This window comes from Cucurbita pepo, chromosome 8 (genome assembly GCF_057944985.1).
Source record: "Cucurbita pepo subsp. pepo isolate OVF chromosome 8, ASM5794498v1, whole genome shotgun sequence".
In the NCBI taxonomy this organism is placed as follows: Eukaryota; Viridiplantae; Streptophyta; class Magnoliopsida; order Cucurbitales; family Cucurbitaceae; genus Cucurbita; species Cucurbita pepo.
Window position 1 is genome coordinate 1807615 of NC_141805.1, and position 17491 is coordinate 1825105.

The following is a 17491-nucleotide window of genomic DNA, read 5'->3' on the forward strand; positions in this document are numbered from 1 at the left end:
TGTAATTATTACCCTAAAAAATACATATTATAAACATTTTGAAAAAAAAAATAATAGAAGTATATATTTTTTAATATAAGATATCGAGACGAAAATGATATTTTAACGCTCAAATTATTTAATTTAACTTTCAACATCCAAAATCCATAATTAAAACATTCTTTAATTAATTAAAATAATTATCTTTTTAACTCCGCGGAAATCCCATTTTTAACTTTGTAGTTTGAGATATAACGTAGATAGAGTTATTTTCGAGTTAAAATGTTAATATTAAGCTAATTTGTATTTTATTAATGTTATTAAAATAATTTATTTTATTAATTCACAAGTGGAAATTTTAATACGAGAATTAGCATCTAGTAGTATATTAACTTATCTAAATATTAATAAATAATGTCATGTCAGCTTTTTTATAAAACTTCTTTTGTTAACAAACTTTCATAGGAGGACAAAATTGATATATATATATATATATATATATATATATATATATATATATATATATATATATATATATTATTTTTTTTATTTTTTAATTTGACGACCCAATTAAAAATTGAAAAAAAAATTGTAGACCATATTTTATATTTAGACTTTTATTATTATATCTACCAAAAATAAATTTCATGAACTTAGGGATCAAAACAAAAGGAAAATACCATAAATTAATAACTATTTAAAAAGAAAAAAACAGGAAATAAATTAAATTGTATGAAAATAAATGAATTGGAGTAAGGTTTTTGGTCCGTTGATGAAAGGCTAGTTTTAATCATCATCCAACGGTCATCATCATCTTGACGAATTCATCGAAATTGACTTGACCATCACCGTCCAGATCGGCTTCTTCGATCATCTGCTTCACTTCTTCATCTGTTAGCTTCTCCCCGAGATTGATCATCACGTGCCTCAGCTGCACATCATTAAATTAAACAAATTTCAGCCGTTAGATTTTCCACTGAAAATTATTAAAGAAATTTTAATTATAATTTTTAAAAAATGAGTGTTTGGGAGGAAAGAAAATAAGAAAGAAAATGTGGAAAAATTGTGAAGAGTGTTAGATGATGAAAGTCCCACGTCCGTTAATTTAGAAGTTTATAAACAAAGAATACTCCATCCATTGGTATGAGGTCTTTTGGGGAAGTTCAAAGCAAAGCCACGAGAACTCATGCTCAAAGTGCAATATCATATCGTTGTGGAGAGTCGTGTTCGTCTATTATAGTATCAGAGTCATGTCCTAAACTTAGTTGTACCAATTTGGAAAGGAAAAGGAGTCAAGCCTCTTCGAAGACAGTAAAAAATGACTAAGACTCCAAATGAGTCGAGCCTCGCGCATTTTGTTTGAAGGGAGGTGTTAGATGATGAAAGTCCCACGTCGCCTAATTTAGGGAATGATCATAGGTTTATAAACAAAGAATACTCTCTCCAATGGTACGAGATCTAGAGCTCAGCTCATGCTCAAAGTGGACAATATCATACTATTGTGGAGAGTCGTGTTCGTCTATCAAAAGGGAGAAGAAAATTGACCTCAGTAGCTGAGATGAAACCATTTTGATCTTTATCGAACACTTTGAAAGCCTCTTTAAGTTCTTCTTCTGCATCAGTTTCCTGTTCAAAAACAGAATCAAGATTCAAACATTTTGACTTCGAAATTGTCGGAACGACATGTCGTGAATTCGTTAGTTTGGTCGTGTGGTCTCAAACCTTGATTTTCTTGGCCATCAAATTGAGAAACTCAGAGAATTCGATAGTTCCATTACAATCGGTGTCCACCTCCTTGATCATATCCAGCAGCTCCTCCTCCGTCGGATTCTGATCCAACGACCGGATCACCGTCGCCAGTTCCTCAATCGTAATGCAACCTAAGAAACAACGTTAATTTCGGAAAAGGAAATCGGAGGAGAAAGAAAGGGCACTCACCATCGCCGTCTTTGTCGAAGAGACAAAATGCTTCCTTAAACTCCACGATCTGTTCTTCACTCAGTACTTCCGCCATGTTTTTTTTCTTTCTTCGAACAGAGGATTTTCTCGGGAAACAAACAGAAACAGAGAGGAGAAAAAAAAAAAAAAAAAAAAACAGGGGTTAGTTGGGAATGGCGGAATCTGAAGTGTATTTAATTTTAAAAAGAAATTAAAAGCTAATATTAATGAGTCAAACTTAGGTTATTTTGTAGAGAAGAATTTCCCTTCCAAAGTCTCCCACCAACTTGACATAATGGACAAACTTTAGCAACTTGTACTCTGTTTGACCTAATAAAAGTCTTGCTCCAAATCCATGCCCAATTCTCCCCCGTCTCCAATTTTTTCATATAAAAAATATATAAATATCGTTCAACGATGAAAATCCCAGAACAAAACCACGAGAGTAGAAGCCCGAAGCAAAAACATGAGAGCATATGCTCAAAGTGGACAATATCATATCATTGTGGAGAGTCGTGTTCGTATACATTCAACCATATCATAAATTAAATTGAACGAGGCTTTCTCATCTCGAGGAGAGGAATTAACACGTGTACACGTGGGAGAGGTTCAAAAAGGAAGACGTGGAAATGGGGAATTGACTTTCAATTCAAAACCCTAAAATCAAGCTTTGGTTGGGACATAATTATTATTATTATTATTTCTTTTTGGTCTTTGCGTGTTAAAACTTTACGACGACAATTACATTATATATATATATATACCTGAAGAAGGAGAAGATGCCGTGTAATTTCATATAAATAAATAACATTTATATTTTATTTACATTAGTATTATCAGATATTTTATTATAATATTTAATATTTTAAATAAGCAGTCGTGCAATTAAAAACAATAATCTTAAGATTATCCTCAAATAAATGCTTTTAATAAAAATTTATAATTTTATAATTATCATACATTATAACCTATTTTGAACCATAAAAAATAATCAAATTATAATGGAGTTGAAATTTAATTTTAAATATGCTAATCCGAGGATTATAAATAATCCATTAGTAATAATGGTCGAAAGTACCCCTCCACATCAACCAACCATAATCAACTAAGTAATGAATAGTTTAATAAATAATACATTCATTTAATTAACTTTTATTTGTAGAAATGAATTACATGTATATTTAAATGAATTGCTATTAATTTATTTTAATTGAATAATTATTTTTGGTAATTAATTAAGTATATTAAAAATAAAATTAATTAATTAATTAAAATGGTAAATCAAAACCTCCGAGCCTAACAGGATTCTCCCCATGGACTTCCCCAACAAAAGGCCTCAATGGTGTGGGATCAACGATCCCCTTGAACAAAGTATGCCTCCCTTTAATCGAGGCTCGACCCCTTTGGAATCCTAGTCATTTTTTACTGCCTTCGATTCGAATGATCAATGGTGTGGGATCAACGATCCCCTTGAACAAAGTATGCCTCCCTTTAATCGAGGCTCGACCCCTTTGGAATCCTAGTCATTTTTTACTGCCTTCGATTCAAATGATCAATGGTGTTGGATCAACGATCCCCTTGAACAAAGTATGCCCCTTTAATCGAGGCTCGACCCCTTTGGAATCCTAGTCATTTTTTACTGCATTCGAAGAGGCTTGACTCCTTTTTTAGCCTCCTTTTTCTTTTGAATTCTTTATTCGACATTTGAGGATTTATCAATCTATTGTACGACTAAGTTTAGGGCATGACTTTGATACTATGTTAGACGAACTCGACTCTCAATCGTATGATACAAAGAACCAACCAACTAGTGATTTCAGGCATAAAAAAAAAAACATTTAAAGACTTAAACTTGTAATTTAAGAACTGACGGATTACAACTTGAAGAATCATAACCATCCACATCAAAACATAGCTACCGGAGGAATATCAGGGGAAGACGGTGACGTCAATATCTCCGGACCGGGAGGCCTCGGTGGCGGAAACTCCGGTGGCGGCGGCGGTAATATGTCCGGTTCTGGCACCGGCGACCCAGGCCTTGGCGGCTCTATATCTGGAGGCTTATGGGGTGGTATGGGTACGTCGATGCCTGGAGGGGATGGAACCGGCGGAACTGGTAAGTCGGGTCCGGGAGGCAAGGGAGACGGTAATCCAGGAAAATCCGGCCCGGGAGTTATCGGCGGAAGCTCTGGCGGAGTGATCGGGTCAATCTCTGGAGAAGTCGAAATTTGAGGAACTTCGAGGGGGACAGAAGGCTCCGGAATGGGGCTCTTTTGGGGAAACTCCGGCGAGTCCCCGACAAGCAGAAAACGCGAGAGAGGCGCAGAGTTTTTAAACGGGAGGAATTCGCCATGGGAAAGGAACGAAGAAGGAGAAGAAGAAGAATAATAAATGGGAAGCGTTTTCCTCATGAGAGTGAAAGAGAAGGGTGAGGTGCAGGACATTTTCACGGCAATGAAGATCTCTTGTGGAACGGTTCGGGCTTTGGTAACAGAGGAGGAGGAAGAGGGAATGAGTGAGTAGGTGACACGTGGGGTGACACTTGGCAGGATGTGCTTACACGTGTGAAGCTCTAAAATGCGGGAACCCTTGCCTTGCCTTTTTATACTCACACGTGTCGCCATCTATGAGCAAAAGAAATTTTTATGATATCCTTCATTCTGCAGTTTCAGCGACAGCACAGCACCCTCCATTGGGTTGAAGTAAAAGCAGAAGCGGAAGGTTTCAACAGCCTCCATTGAGAGCAAGTTAGAGTGTTCTAAACATCGGTCGAATCGACCTTCAGCCTAGATCCCCTTGCCTTTGCTTTCAATTTTACCATTAAAAGAAACCAATTGCAGGTCTGTGAGGCATTTCAACAAACAGGTAAGGGGGCATGAACTGGACATTGTCCACTTTTCTCATTACTCTGCATCTTGGTTAACACTTAAGATACACATGATTTGATATAGTGATTGAAACTGAAATCGATCCCAAATCTCTCTCATCAGAGTTCAAACAACGCAGCAGAAGAAGAGAGCGGACATACCCAAATTGAATCCACTGCCAAACCAACAAATCTTTAGATTTCAGGCATAATGTTCAACACAGATTCAAAAAGGAAACGAGAGCTCAAAGAAAAACTTAAAATAGAGAGGTAAAGAAAAAAGTTTGGTTAATCTGTCAGACCGCCTTGCGACCATCCCCCAACTAGGGCGAAGCCTTGCGCTGAGAACGATCATCTACCGACGCAGATCCTCCAATGGATCGTTGGACTGTTAATCACGCTCTAGCCGCAGGGCAGTGGTTCATCCACCAGATAATGGTTCTCGTCTCTCCTTAGAACTCGGGGACACAGTTGTACAACCTATAGAACAGATCCTGTTCAAGTATGGTCGTGCCCTGATGCCTTCATATTTAGGTTTAAATATTGTTGTACTTATCCCACATTTTCCGATGTGGGATATCTACATCCATCAAATCAGCTAATTTACCTTGGAAAAACAAAGGTTCCGTAAACAATCTTCTTTTTACTTGTTCACTGTATAATAAATTTAATTGTTATCATTGCGAGGAAAATAAAATTTAATGTCTATAATTTTAAATATAATAATTAGTTAACTGTTTTAATTTTTTTGAGATTTTATTAAATCCAACTCTAATCAGTTTAAAAACTATGATGTTTTCTAAACTATATAATTCCAACATTGGTCTCTTTTGAAAAGCCTGAATTTTGGGAACAATTTATGTTGCTTTCTTAAAAGAACAATAAAATTAGAAAAATGAATTTAAACACAAAGATTTGGAAGGAGAAATAGACACAAATATTAACAAGAACTGAGTTGAAAAGATTGAAAAACATATGTTGCTGGCCGAAATGAAGCGGCTCGAGCAAGAGGCTAGATTTCTAGAGGTGGTTCTTGTTCTCTCTCTGTTCTGTTATAGACTTGTTCATTTCCCATTTGCTCATTCTGATTCATTTTGGTTTGGTTTTCGCCAGAACTCTCGGCCCGATGAATCCCGCTTGGGATCGATGGTTCGAGAGCCTGAACGATTCAAATTCTTTTATATTGATCTATTTTTTGTTAAAATGGAATTGAAAGGGGTATAACCACAAGATTACATGTAAGAATGAATCCCACAAGCAGCGACTACCTTATCAACTCGGCGTTTTACCGGTAACTTGCTGAGCAATCCACCCAAGACCGTCGTATAGACCATCTCCGGTGAGGGCAGAGCAGGCTTGGATGTGCCAGTCGTGATTCTTGATGCTGTGAAGCGAAAGAGCATCGGTGATTTCGACCGGAGTCATGGCATCCTTAAGATCCTGTTTGTTTGCAAAAACCAGCACCACAGATTGCTGAAGATCATCGTGACCGAGTAGTCTGAAGAGCTCGTCCTTCATAATGCTGATTCTTGCTCTATCTGTGCTGTCTATCACCGCAATCACAGCATGAGTTCCACGGTAATATGTTGCCCATGATGTCCTAAGCCTCTCTTGACCACCGAGATCCCATACCTACAGAAAACAAAGCCAAAACAACACAGGTTTTAGCTGTTCAGCTTCGCCTTACAAAATGAAGAACAGAGATGGGTTTTGTGCAAAGTTTTCAATATAACTGGATTGTATATGCTTTTCCAACAATTACTCTGCTTTCAATTTCCTTGTTAGGCGAATAAACAAGCCAAATATAGAGGAAACCATACTCAAATCACAAAGCAAATCAGCCCAACATTTTGTAATATTTTGAGAAGTTACCAGTTAAATGCTATAAAGACACTGACTCACAAAATCAAGTGACAACTCTACACCAACAGGCCGGAACATTAAAAGATCTCAAAGATCCCAGTGCAAAACCACACAAGCCAACACTGGACGAATAGAAAACTAGAACGGAATCGATCGAGGAAAAGAACCCCTGTCGATTGAAGATAATGAACAACAGAGTAGAAGTCAGGTAAGGAGTCACAAATCTCCACAATGGTATGATATTGTCCACTCTGAACATAACCTCTCATGGCTTTGCTTTCGACTTTTCCAAAAAACCTTACACCAATGGAGATGTATTACTTACTTATAAACCTATGATCCTTCCCCCAAAATTAGCCAATGTGGGACTCACTCCCAACAATCCTCAACAATCCTCCTCTCGAACAAAGTATAACATAGGGTCTTCGAAGAGCTTCCTCTTCATCGAACCTCGACTCCTTCTCTAGAGTTCTCGAACAACGTACACCCTTTATTCGACACTTGAATCACTTTTGACTACTACTTCGAGGCTCACAACTTCTTTGTTCGACATTTAAGGATTCTATTGACAAGACTAAGTCAAGTGCATGATTTGGTATGATATTGTCCATTCTAAACATAAGCTCTCATAGCTTTGCTTTGAGCTTCCCAAAAAAGGCCTCATACAGATGAAGATGTATTCCTAACTTATAAATTCATGATCCTCCCTTAAATTAGTCAATTTGGAATTCACTCACAACAATCCTCAACTAGCGATCATAGAGGATAAAACAAATAGACGGCAAAATAGGAGTAAATTGATAGATCGACTGTACCTCGAATCGGATATTCTTGTACACGAGCTCTTCAACATTGCTTCCAACCGTAGGATGTGTAGTAACAACCTCTCCCAAGTGCAATTTGTAAAGAGTCGTCGTCTTTCCGGCATTATCCAACCCAACGACCACGATTTTGTATTCTTTTGCCGGAAATAACATGAACCAGAATCTCGAAATGAAAGCCCCCATCGTATCCCAAAATCGCCTAAATGCCCTAAAAGTGAAGAAAACATAAATTCCTCATCAACAGCAACATGGAATTTCATAGCTAAACAGAAGAATAATCACCTAGAAAAGAAAACCTACTAAATCCAATCGGACGAACGACAAATCACAGATCCAGATCCGAATTGTTTCAAATAACGAAAAGCGCTAAAAATGAATAGACACTTACCGAACCTGAATTAATCGAAGCGGGAAATCGGATATCGAAGCGCGAAGTACAATAGCTTTACAAAAGAACCAATCAAGAAGCAGAAGAGAAAACCCTAATCGCGATTCAGAGATGAAATTTCCAAGTTTTGGGGGCAGCGATAATATGTGGTCGGCAAGTTAAGGGAGCTTCGGCGAAGGTGATGGACAGCAAAGATCATTTGATCCATCGTGGCGGCTGACGTGTACATCCCACCATTACCAACTCTTTGCACTAATAATCACATAACAATATTTAATGTTTTCCTTCCCAAAAGTAAAATAAATAATTTTTGATTTTTGATTTTTCAATTATATCCTGTGTGGTTGGGCTGTTATTTGATGGGCTCAATCTTACATATTGGGCCTAGATGTGGATGTGGCCTAGCCCAATAAAGGAGGGCCCGATTCGTTTGTTCCGGCCCAGTTGTAGCTAATTACTTGGATGAAATATAGGCCGAATTTATATGAATAATCATATATAAAAAAATAATAATAATAATAAAATAAAAACTAAATTAATAAAAATGCTTCTATATTTTTTTTTATTATTAATAATTCTCACAGACCAATACGAGTTCTTCTAACATGCTTTATCATCACTCATATAAGTCCCGAGAACTTTCTTTGTGCATTTTTTAGTCATCGTATACTCGTACTTATCAAGTTTTGATGGTGAATTAGGGATGCAAGTTGTGGGATGTTGAAATATAAAAGGTGTTTGGGTGTGACATTTGAGCCCCACATTTCATGTTATACACTTAAGCAAACTTCATGGGTTGTTTTCCTTCCGTTCCCACTTCATACTGACACTGACGCTCGAGTAAATTAGGGTTATATGAATGAACTCAATCATAGTCAAGTAATCCTATGTTGGGTGTGTTAGACGAACACGACTCTCCACAATTGTATGATATTGTTCACTTTGAGCATAAGCTCTCATGACTTTGAGTTAGGCTCCCCAAAAGGCCTCATACCAATGGAGAGTGTATTCTTTGTTTATAAACCCATGATCATTCCCTAAATTAGCCGATGTGGGACTTTCATCATCTAATAGGGTGATCTCATATGAACAGTAACAAAGTCATGTCACATATGAATAACCGTTGTAACGTTTAGCACAAAAAAATCTACTCTTACACGAAATTTGAGCCATTTAAATTAACAGGACCCGCTTTTAAATCCTCGTGGGGGCCAAGTGGCCCGTTTGCGTATATCGAAAACGGGGCAAGGGCTTATAAAAGAGAGGCTATTTTGTCATTGGTAGGAACAAAGCCAAACCCATCATTTCATTTCAATTTTATATTTTTCATACACATTAAATAGATTTCCTCATCAAACAACTTTATGTCTTCATCATTCATCATTCATCATCATCTTTTTCTTTTTAATTAATTAATTTTTTTAAATATATATATATATATATATAATGGATGATGTAAGCTTGTTGCATTTGACAAAGACAACACAATCCCAATTAATTAATTTAATCACTTTTATTACCATAAAACCCTAATTAAATCCAAATCATACAAATAATTAGCAACAAGAATAGAATATAATATGTGATGATTAAAGAATATTATCTTTTTAATCCCATCATAGATGTGCTTATAGAATATGGTCATTTTATCATAATCTTTATTAATCCAAACCATATCTTAAATATATAATTAATCCATTAAATCATTTTCATTTAATCTTTTTGGTTATAGTGGGTCCACCCCCATGTGGGTTTGGCTTCTTCCTTTTTCTTCCACTTTTTCCTCCCTATACTCATCCATTTCCCTTTAATTCTTATTTTATTATTTCTTATCTACGAAAAGGTTTCCACACGCGGGATCTCACAATCCATCCCTCTTCAAATCCCAACGTCATCATTGACACTGTTCTCTCTATGATCTCACTGTTGGATGATGTAAGTCCCACGTCGACTAATTTAAGGAATGATCATGGGTTTATAAATAAAGAATACTCTATCCATTGGTATGAGACATTTCGGGAAAGCCCAAAGCAAAGTCATAAGAGTTTATGCTCAAAAGTAGACAATATATATATATATATATATACGCCCACGTATGTATGTAAAGGGGGAAGTAGGGCAAGAGGTTGAGAAAATTCATGGGACATTGATAGATGGGATTAACCAATTGGCACATTAATTTGGTTTTGGTGGTTGCTTGGGAAAATGACATTGTTTACTATATTTGGTGGTAGCTTCTTGAGTGGCTTGTGGGATCCTCCGAAAACGTCGTCGTTTTGAACTTTCATGTCATTTTCAATGTTTTTTTTTTTTAATTTTATTTTGGATTGGGTTGGAATTTTTGGTACTCTTTTTAAATTAAAAAAAATTAATGGGAAAATCAAAATAAGGACCCTTTTTTTTAATTATTATTTACTTATATATTAGAAATAATAAATATAGAATTATACTCCAGTCGACGAAAACTAATTAGTTATTAATTATTTTATAATTCGAGTTATTGATCGATTAGTGATTAAAATTAGCTTAAAATATAAAAAAAAATTCATAAAATAAAACATATGATTAGTTGAGTAGAAAATAACATTATTATTATTATTATTATTAGTTTGCATACATAAATAATATAATTATTGAGGGTGTCTCCACATGGATTTGACCCCTCATCTACCATGAAATATAGACGACATTTGGTAGGCCCAATGGGCCCAATGGGCCCAATAATTAAATCACTAAAACAATGGAAAATGACACTCATCTACTTTAATCTTATTCCCTCTAATTCTTCTTTCCATTTGGGAAATTTCCACTCTCATGGGTCCATAAACCAATTGTCATCTTATCATCATTTTTTTTTTCCTTGTAATTGACCTATTACCCTTTCATTTTCATTATTTTGTACATTTTCCCCAACATACCATATTTATTTTATAATCTATTCGATTACTTTTTCGTCTATAGAATAAACATACACCAAATAAATGACAACATTTCACTTCACGATTGTGTTTCCTAGGTTTTACCGCTACCTTCTGAAATTAGCTGTGTAATAATTGCTTAGACGAATTAATTAGTTAATTAAAATTAATTACTTATATATTATGAATAAGTTAAAAGTAATATGGGTTATGAAAAGGAGCTCGAGGAAATTAAATGTGTTACGCTAGACTTTTGAACTTGGACCAGTCGAAAAAAAAAAAGGTGGGTTTTTTTATGTGGTCCTTTGGTTGGGTAAATATATAGAGAATAAGGTTAATTTAAAGTACAAAAGATTATAAAAGAAAATAGGGGTATGATATAAAAAAGGTAGTGCCTTTAATATCCTAAAATAATTCTAATTCTTACCCATAGGAAAATAGATGGAGGAAAATACCCAGTTTTTATTTTTTTAAAATTTTAATTTTTTTAATTTTTTTTTTTTTTAATTTTTAGGGTTTAAAAGTCATAAAAAAAAAGATAAATAGATTGTGAAATTGAAGGCATCTCAAAGTGTCCAAAAGCTAATGACAAACCCATGTTCCCAAAAGCTTTAAAAAGAGAGAATGATGAGATTCAGAAAAGAGTGAGAATTCAATAATTTCATTAGACATCATCAAAAGAAGTTCACTAAAGTGGCATCAATGCCTTTGTCCCCATTACCACCCACAATTCACCAATTTCCTCGCACATATCATTCCAAATTAGTCGATAATATACGTATACATATATCTTAATCAGTTGATAAATCATTTAAAATTGGTCGATAATATACGTATATACCTTAATCAGTTGAAATAAAATCAACACGAAAAAATATATTTTTGAAAAATACAAATTTATGAAAAAAGTTGGAATTTTTTTTTTAATTTGGGTAATTTTTAATATGTTTTTATCATTATTATATTAAATTTGAGGGAAAAATTAAAATGTTGAATTAGAAGTTGATTTTTATGGAACCAAACAATGAGGCTAACCGGACCATGAACAGACCCATGTGTTGGCAGACCGGATAAGTCGGACCCTGGCCATGAGGAATGTTGACTGTCTATATGTAATGACCGTGACCTGCCTACGGTTCTTTATTACGTTATCCGTTCCTTTAATAATTCATCGCATAATCCATACCAAAACTATAGCCTTCGTAGATTACGTAAATGTCTAACTTTTAAGTCGATTGTACGCGTTTTATTGAATTATATTCATAATGTCTATTTTTTTCATGTATTATTGATCAAAATGTTAATGTTCCGAACACAACATGTATTCTGTTACACGAGAGTTCGTACACGAATTGTGTTGGAAAATCTTTTGGACCAACTTGAAATTCAAGTTGGTTGGTAATCCAACACCCAGAATAGAGTTTAGAACTCATCCCGATATTTTTATTTTTAAGTTGGATTTGGTTATGTTGTCGAGTTTTTTTTTTATAATTATTTTAAAAATATTATAGTTATCCACGGTACATGTTATATTAATCACTAAAATATCGTAAAACTCAAATATCGAACTATGACATCCGAGTAACGGTGAAGTACGTGAATGAACTGAGATTACATCTGAATTAGAGCAATTTTAAAGATTGGGTGACTAATAAATGCTTACAAGAATTAAGAGTTGCTACTTATACCATCATAAGAAATCACTGCCATAACACACTTTCTAGAAATTTTTATGAGATGCATGTGAGTGAAGACAATAATGTGGCTGGAATGACTAGTGTTGGTTTGTTGAGATGATTTTCACTCTTAAGAAGTGAATAGTATGTAACACGTGACCATGTCATAAGGGAAATGTAGGAAAAAAAATACGGATTGGATTCGTCAGATGTTGAGATTGTCTCGGTCTTCAATTAGCTACCATAAAAGCTTCCTTAGCTTTTGTAGTGCTTTACAGCAGTCATATTGAAATATAGGCTCGTGAGATCTCCCACGCTAACTCTTGCTCTAGCACTATAACTAGCACACTAACTCGAGCTTTCACACATTGCCATCAAATGCCGAATTCATATTCTAAATCTAATCGACTCGAATTTTTGAGTTAAAAAAAAAAAAAATATATATATATATATATAGCTAAATTATTTAAACCATTTATCCCCGGACAATAATATTAAATCCCTCATTCTTATTGTTAAGGTATTATTTATTCAAAGAAAATAATTAAACATTTATTTCAAAAGGTTGACGAGGTAGGCCAACCGAAATTATTTTCACCCGATTTTTAAAATATTATGACTTTGCAACCGAATATTAAAAAAAAGAATATTCATGGTAAAACAAAACATTTTTGTAATTATGGTAAAATAAAATAATTATTTAAATTTATATAAAAAATACAAATTAATCTGTGCAAAGTATTTTTTTTATTAATTACGAAACAGAAGACTGTACAAGAATTAATTTTTAATTAAATAAATAATGAAGATCTCTATAAAAAGTTGCTTTTTCAACGTCTTCCTATGAAATAAAAAATAAAAAATAAAAAATTATTTTTATTTATTTTATTTTCGAGAGTTTTTTTTTTCGCATATCCATAAAAGAAAAAATATAAATAAATAAAAACATTTTTGAGGTAAATTGTGATTTGCCACGATCGCTTTCGATGGTTTTCGATATCCACGGAAAACGAGGGGTATCTACCCGATATTCTATACTAGTGGAGGGGTGTTTTTGGAATTTCACATGGTTTTCACCTCGGCTAAATTAATTATTTTAAAAAGGGGTAAAAAAAACTATCCACCGTTTCAACCACGCGACACGTCGCACTATCTGGCCCATCTACATGGACCAAAACTACGTGCAATAATTGTCACGCGAGCAAACTGCCAATTCAGGATAATTTACTGCCATGTAGGACTCCACGTGGCAAATATCATGTCCACTCAGCAACCCATCTTCTTCTATTTCCTTATAAATTCCCCGGCCCGGTTTTCTCCCACTCCATTACACTCGCCCCTTTCTGGACAACCACTGAACAAGGTTACTCTCTCAATTCTCATCTTCTCCGGCGACCTCCCCGGCGGAAGATGTATTTTCCGATTTCCCTCCCTTTCAGATCCAGACTTGCTGTATCCTTCTCCGATCATCGTCGTCATGTTTTCCACGAAAAGTCTCTCAGATAAAACCCCCTTTCTTTCTCTTATTTCCCTTCTTCCCCTGTTCTGTATACTTGCTTCTTGCTCCAGCATTTTTCCGCAGGTATCGTCTCTTCCGATCTGTGTATATATTTTTTCGGTGGTTTTTCCTTTGTCTTTTAGATCGCTGCACGGATAATCTGAGTATCGAGTCACTTAATTGGATTAGTGGTGGAAAGGCAACATTGATTCTGGAGCTGTCTTGTACTTCGTTTTTTAGTTTGAAGTTTTGGAGTTGGGAGATTGTGAAAATGTACATGCAACTTTCTGGAGTTCATTTCTCTGATTTTTTCCTCTTGTGAGTCCGTGAATTTCAATGTCAGTCATTGTTAGTCATCAGTCTCTGTAAATCGAGCTGCACAGTGCAGAGTTTCAGGAGGCGTAGGTAGAAATTTTCGTCCGGAGAAAATCTGTACTGTTCTATTTTTGTCTTTTGTGTTCTGGAAATCTCTTGAAGGAGACGAGATTTTTCTCTGTTTCTTCTCGGTCATGCCTTTTCCGATGAAGATCCAACCGATCGATATCGATGTTCGGACGGTGAGAGAGCAGGTTCGGACCGACACAGCCAAGCCTCTGTTCAAATCGCGACTCAGGCGACTTTTCGATCGGCCATTTCCGAGCGTTCTGAGAAGTTCTACGGTAGAGAAACCGATTGTAGGGGAACCGGCTCAGTTTAGCAGAGGAACTGAGTTCGAGCCAAGCTCGGTTTGCTTAGATAAAATGGTGCAAAATTTCATAGAGGAGAGCAACGAGAAGCAGCCGGTGGCCGTGAAGTATGGTCGCAATCGCTGCAATTGCTTCAACGGCAACAGCAACGACAGTTCCGACGACGAATTCGATGTATTTGGGGGTTTCGGTGAATCGATCACCTCCGGATCATCCGGTGGCGATGCATGTGATATACTCAAGGTAAACGCCTCACATTCATAAATTCCTCACTCGAAAACCTGGATTTTCCTACCTCTTTAAACTGTAACTCCAAATTTTGAGATTCGAGCTTTTCGCAAGTGTATTTGACGAACAACAATTTGTTACAGAGTTTAATTCCTTGCGCGAGCGTTACGGAGAGAAACCTTTTGGCAGACGCTTCGAAAATTGTTGAGAAGCACAACAAAGTTCATAAAAGGAAAGACGATTTACGAAGAATCGTAACTGATGGCCTCTCATCTCTCGGTTACAATTCCTCCATCTGCAAATCCAAATGGGAGAAATCCCCCTCTTTCCCAGCTGGTACACACACACTTTCTATGAACCCTAATTCCGTTACATTAATCCCAAATTTTCATTTCTTAAATTCGTTTTCGATTCTGTTTTAGGTGAATACGAATACATGGATGTGATTGTGGACGGAGAACGATTACTTATAGACATCGATTTCAAGTCCGAATTCGAGATCGCCCGTTCGACTGGAACATACAAGGCGATTCTCCAGACACTGCCGTACGTCTTCGTCGGAAAATCGGATCGTCTCGGACAAATTGTATCCATTGTATCGGAAGCGGCCAGGCAGAGCTTGAAGAAGAAAGGAATGCACTTCCCGCCGTGGAGGAAGGCAGAGTACATGCTCGCCAAATGGCTCTCTTCTCCGATTAGAACCGCCGATTCAGTCACCAACTCTCCTCCAGAGGCCGAACCCGAAGTAATCTTACCTCAAATCCACAACGACCCGCTTGTAACCGACACCGATTGCGGTGAATTCGAGTTAATATTCGGCGAGGAATCCGCTCCGAGCGAATCCGTCACCGGCGATCCCGTATCGCCGTCGTCGACGTCAATCTCCAGCGATAAAAAACCGCCGGCGGGAACTGCTTCCCCGTGGCAACCCCCTGCAGTCAAGCCAAAGAGCATAGATAAAGGAGCTAAGATAGTCACCGGATTAGCTTCCCTTCTCAAAGAGAAATCTTGAGAAAAAAAAAAAAAAAGTTTTGGATTTTTTCTTTTTTTTTCTTTAATTTTTTTAACCTTCAGGTTTAATATATATAAAATATATATGAACATAAAAAAAAAAAAAAAAAAAAAAAAAAAAAAAGATATATATTCCGTTGAATACTTTCATAATACTTCAGATTTTCCCTATCATTTCCAATCCTTTTATATTAAAATAATTAAAAGGAAAATAATATATATATATATATTATTAAAATAAATAAATAAATAGGTATGGTGAGATAAATGGAGGGGGGCTTCTGCAAATTTTGAAAAGAATTTTCACATCTTTCAAGGGCATAAAGAAAATTTTATTGGGGGAGTTTCGTAATAAAGAGAAAGATTGGGGGGTTAAAGAGAATTAAAGGAGTCTCGAAGGGCGTGACGGTAAATGAACTCATCAGAACGGCGTGATATTCTGTTTCTGTTTGTCCTCGTGTTTAAGCTCTAGTTCATCTACTTAGCCGTTTTTTACCGTTTTGCCCTTTTCCGCCACTTGTAATTTGAATTAAAAATTCAAAATCATTGAAAAATATTTAATTTATTTAAGTGCAGAAGAAGATGGGGAGAAAAAGCATGATGGCAAATAATTAAAAATAAAAATAAAATAAAGGAGAAAAAGGAGAGGGGAAGGGTAATAATGTCATATAATTATATGTTATACTTTTGATGGGAGTGGGTAGGGTCGGTTACTGGAGAGCTGAGAAGACAATAACTATTTAAAGAAGGCGTGGGGTTCTTTTCTTTTTTTTCTTTTTTCTATTTTTCTATTTTCTTTTTTAATTTACTTCTTTATTAATAATAATATAATTATTATTGTAGGCCGTTGAAAGCAACCTGTCACCTACTTTTATTATTTATTTTATTTTATTTTTTAAAACAATTTGGAGGTTGCTTGGGAAGGTGTAAACTTGATTTTCAACTATTGTTCTGAGCCACACGATTTGAGGGAAAAAAAAGATAAGATGCAGGTGTCCTTAGAGTAATTACCATGGACTCTTCACCTTTTTTTTTTTTTTCGTTTGTGGATTATTTATTCCTTGGAATATGCTTCTGGCTTTACTTTTTATATTTATTTATTTAATTTTGATGGACATAATCCCAATATTTAAAAATATTCCAAAATTTGATGATCCCAAAAAATTCATTGTTCCAACCAAATTGCATGTATTAATTTAAGTACAAATTAGGTTGGGTTGGGTTTTTGCCTTTTTTTTTCTTTATTTTAAAAAAAGATTTAAATAATTAGTTGTATTTAATTTTAGGCATATATGCCTAACCTTTCAATCTAATTCTTTATTATTTTAAATTAATAATTTTATTAACAGAAAATTGATGAGTATTTAATTAATTTATTAAAATTATTATCCATTTATTGAAAATAATAAAAATAATACAATAATAGAGATGGGCCCTTAAAGTTATCGGCCTTATCCGTTGATGATTGGACATGTCGGCCCAAACGAAGTCTATATTCAAAGTTGTTTATCCCTTTGAGTTTCCGCTTTTCAATTCTCCAACACATCTTGGTCCCCATGTGGTCCCCCCTTCTTATCCTTCTCCACCTTCACTTTTTCCCCTTTTTTATTTTTATT

At 35.3% G+C, this 17491-nt stretch overlaps 3 protein-coding genes and 1 non-coding gene across 6 annotated transcripts; 1 reads left to right on the top strand and 3 right to left on the bottom strand.

Moving 5' to 3' along the window:
* Positions 1 to 637: 637 nt before the first annotated feature.
* LOC111800936 (calmodulin-like protein 11) lies at positions 638 to 2064 on the bottom strand. The gene is made up of 4 exons (XM_023684863.2): positions 1918 to 2064; positions 1702 to 1859; positions 1525 to 1605; positions 638 to 910 (listed from the first exon to the last, which is right to left on the bottom strand). The coding sequence occupies exons 1-4, from the start codon at positions 1991 to 1993 to the stop codon at positions 773 to 775; spliced, it is 453 nt and encodes a 150-aa protein (XP_023540631.1). The 5' UTR covers positions 1994 to 2064; the 3' UTR covers positions 638 to 772.
* A 3009-nt stretch (positions 2065 to 5073) lies between these two features.
* On the bottom strand, positions 5074 to 5295 carry LOC111801240 (small nucleolar RNA U3). Its single transcript, XR_002816115.2, has one exon. It is a non-coding gene; the product is annotated as a small nucleolar RNA U3 (small nucleolar RNA).
* A 402-nt stretch (positions 5296 to 5697) lies between these two features.
* LOC111799682 (uncharacterized) lies at positions 5698 to 8108 on the bottom strand. Of its 3 annotated transcripts, none has more exons than XM_087125846.1 (3): positions 7864 to 8108; positions 7462 to 7669; positions 5698 to 6415 (listed from the first exon to the last, which is right to left on the bottom strand). In XM_087125846.1, the coding sequence occupies exons 2-3, from the start codon at positions 7651 to 7653 to the stop codon at positions 6056 to 6058; spliced, it is 552 nt and encodes a 183-aa protein (XP_086981972.1). In that variant the 5' UTR covers positions 7654 to 7669; positions 7864 to 8108; the 3' UTR covers positions 5698 to 6055. The 3 variants fall into 3 exon arrangements, with proteins under 3 accessions (XP_086981972.1, XP_023538887.1, XP_023538886.2); XM_023683119.2 differs by having other exon boundaries at positions 7462 to 7678; XM_023683118.2 differs by having other exon boundaries at positions 7462 to 7678; positions 7859 to 8107.
* Positions 8109 to 13764: 5656 nt separating this feature from the next.
* Positions 13765 to 15902, top strand: LOC111800384 (uncharacterized). The gene is made up of 3 exons (XM_023684049.2): positions 13765 to 14879; positions 15008 to 15200; positions 15287 to 15902. The coding sequence occupies exons 1-3, from the start codon at positions 14460 to 14462 to the stop codon at positions 15874 to 15876; spliced, it is 1203 nt and encodes a 400-aa protein (XP_023539817.2). The 5' UTR covers positions 13765 to 14459; the 3' UTR covers positions 15877 to 15902.
* The last annotated feature ends 1589 nt before the right edge of the window (positions 15903 to 17491 follow it).

What these genes read in the sequence shown, in the direction of transcription:
- LOC111800936 (XM_023684863.2), bottom strand. Translation starts at nt 1,993, where the DNA reads ATGGCGGAAGTACTGAGTGAAGAACAGATCGTGGAGTTTAAGGAAGCA. An exon ending in TGATGGCCAAGAAAATCAAG is followed by an intron (nt 1,606 to 1,701) that starts GTTTGAGACCAC and finishes GTTTTTGAACAG; the next exon opens with GAAACTGATGCAGAAGAAGA. An exon ending in GTTTCATCTCAGCTACTGAG is followed by an intron (nt 911 to 1,524) that starts GTCAATTTTCTT and finishes AATGATGTGCAG; the next exon opens with CTGAGGCACGTGATGATCAA.
- LOC111799682 (XM_087125846.1), bottom strand. Translation starts at nt 7,653, where the DNA reads ATGGGGGCTTTCATTTCGAGATTCTGGTTCATGTTATTTCCGGCAAAA. An exon ending in ACAAGAATATCCGATTCGAG is followed by an intron (nt 6,416 to 7,461) that starts GTACAGTCGATC and finishes TGTTTTCTGTAG; the next exon opens with GTATGGGATCTCGGTGGTCA.
- LOC111800384 (XM_023684049.2), top strand. Translation starts at nt 14,460, where the DNA reads ATGCCTTTTCCGATGAAGATCCAACCGATCGATATCGATGTTCGGACG. An exon ending in ATGCATGTGATATACTCAAG is followed by an intron (nt 14,880 to 15,007) that starts GTAAACGCCTCA and finishes AATTTGTTACAG; the next exon opens with AGTTTAATTCCTTGCGCGAG. An exon ending in ATCCCCCTCTTTCCCAGCTG is followed by an intron (nt 15,201 to 15,286) that starts GTACACACACAC and finishes ATTCTGTTTTAG; the next exon opens with GTGAATACGAATACATGGAT.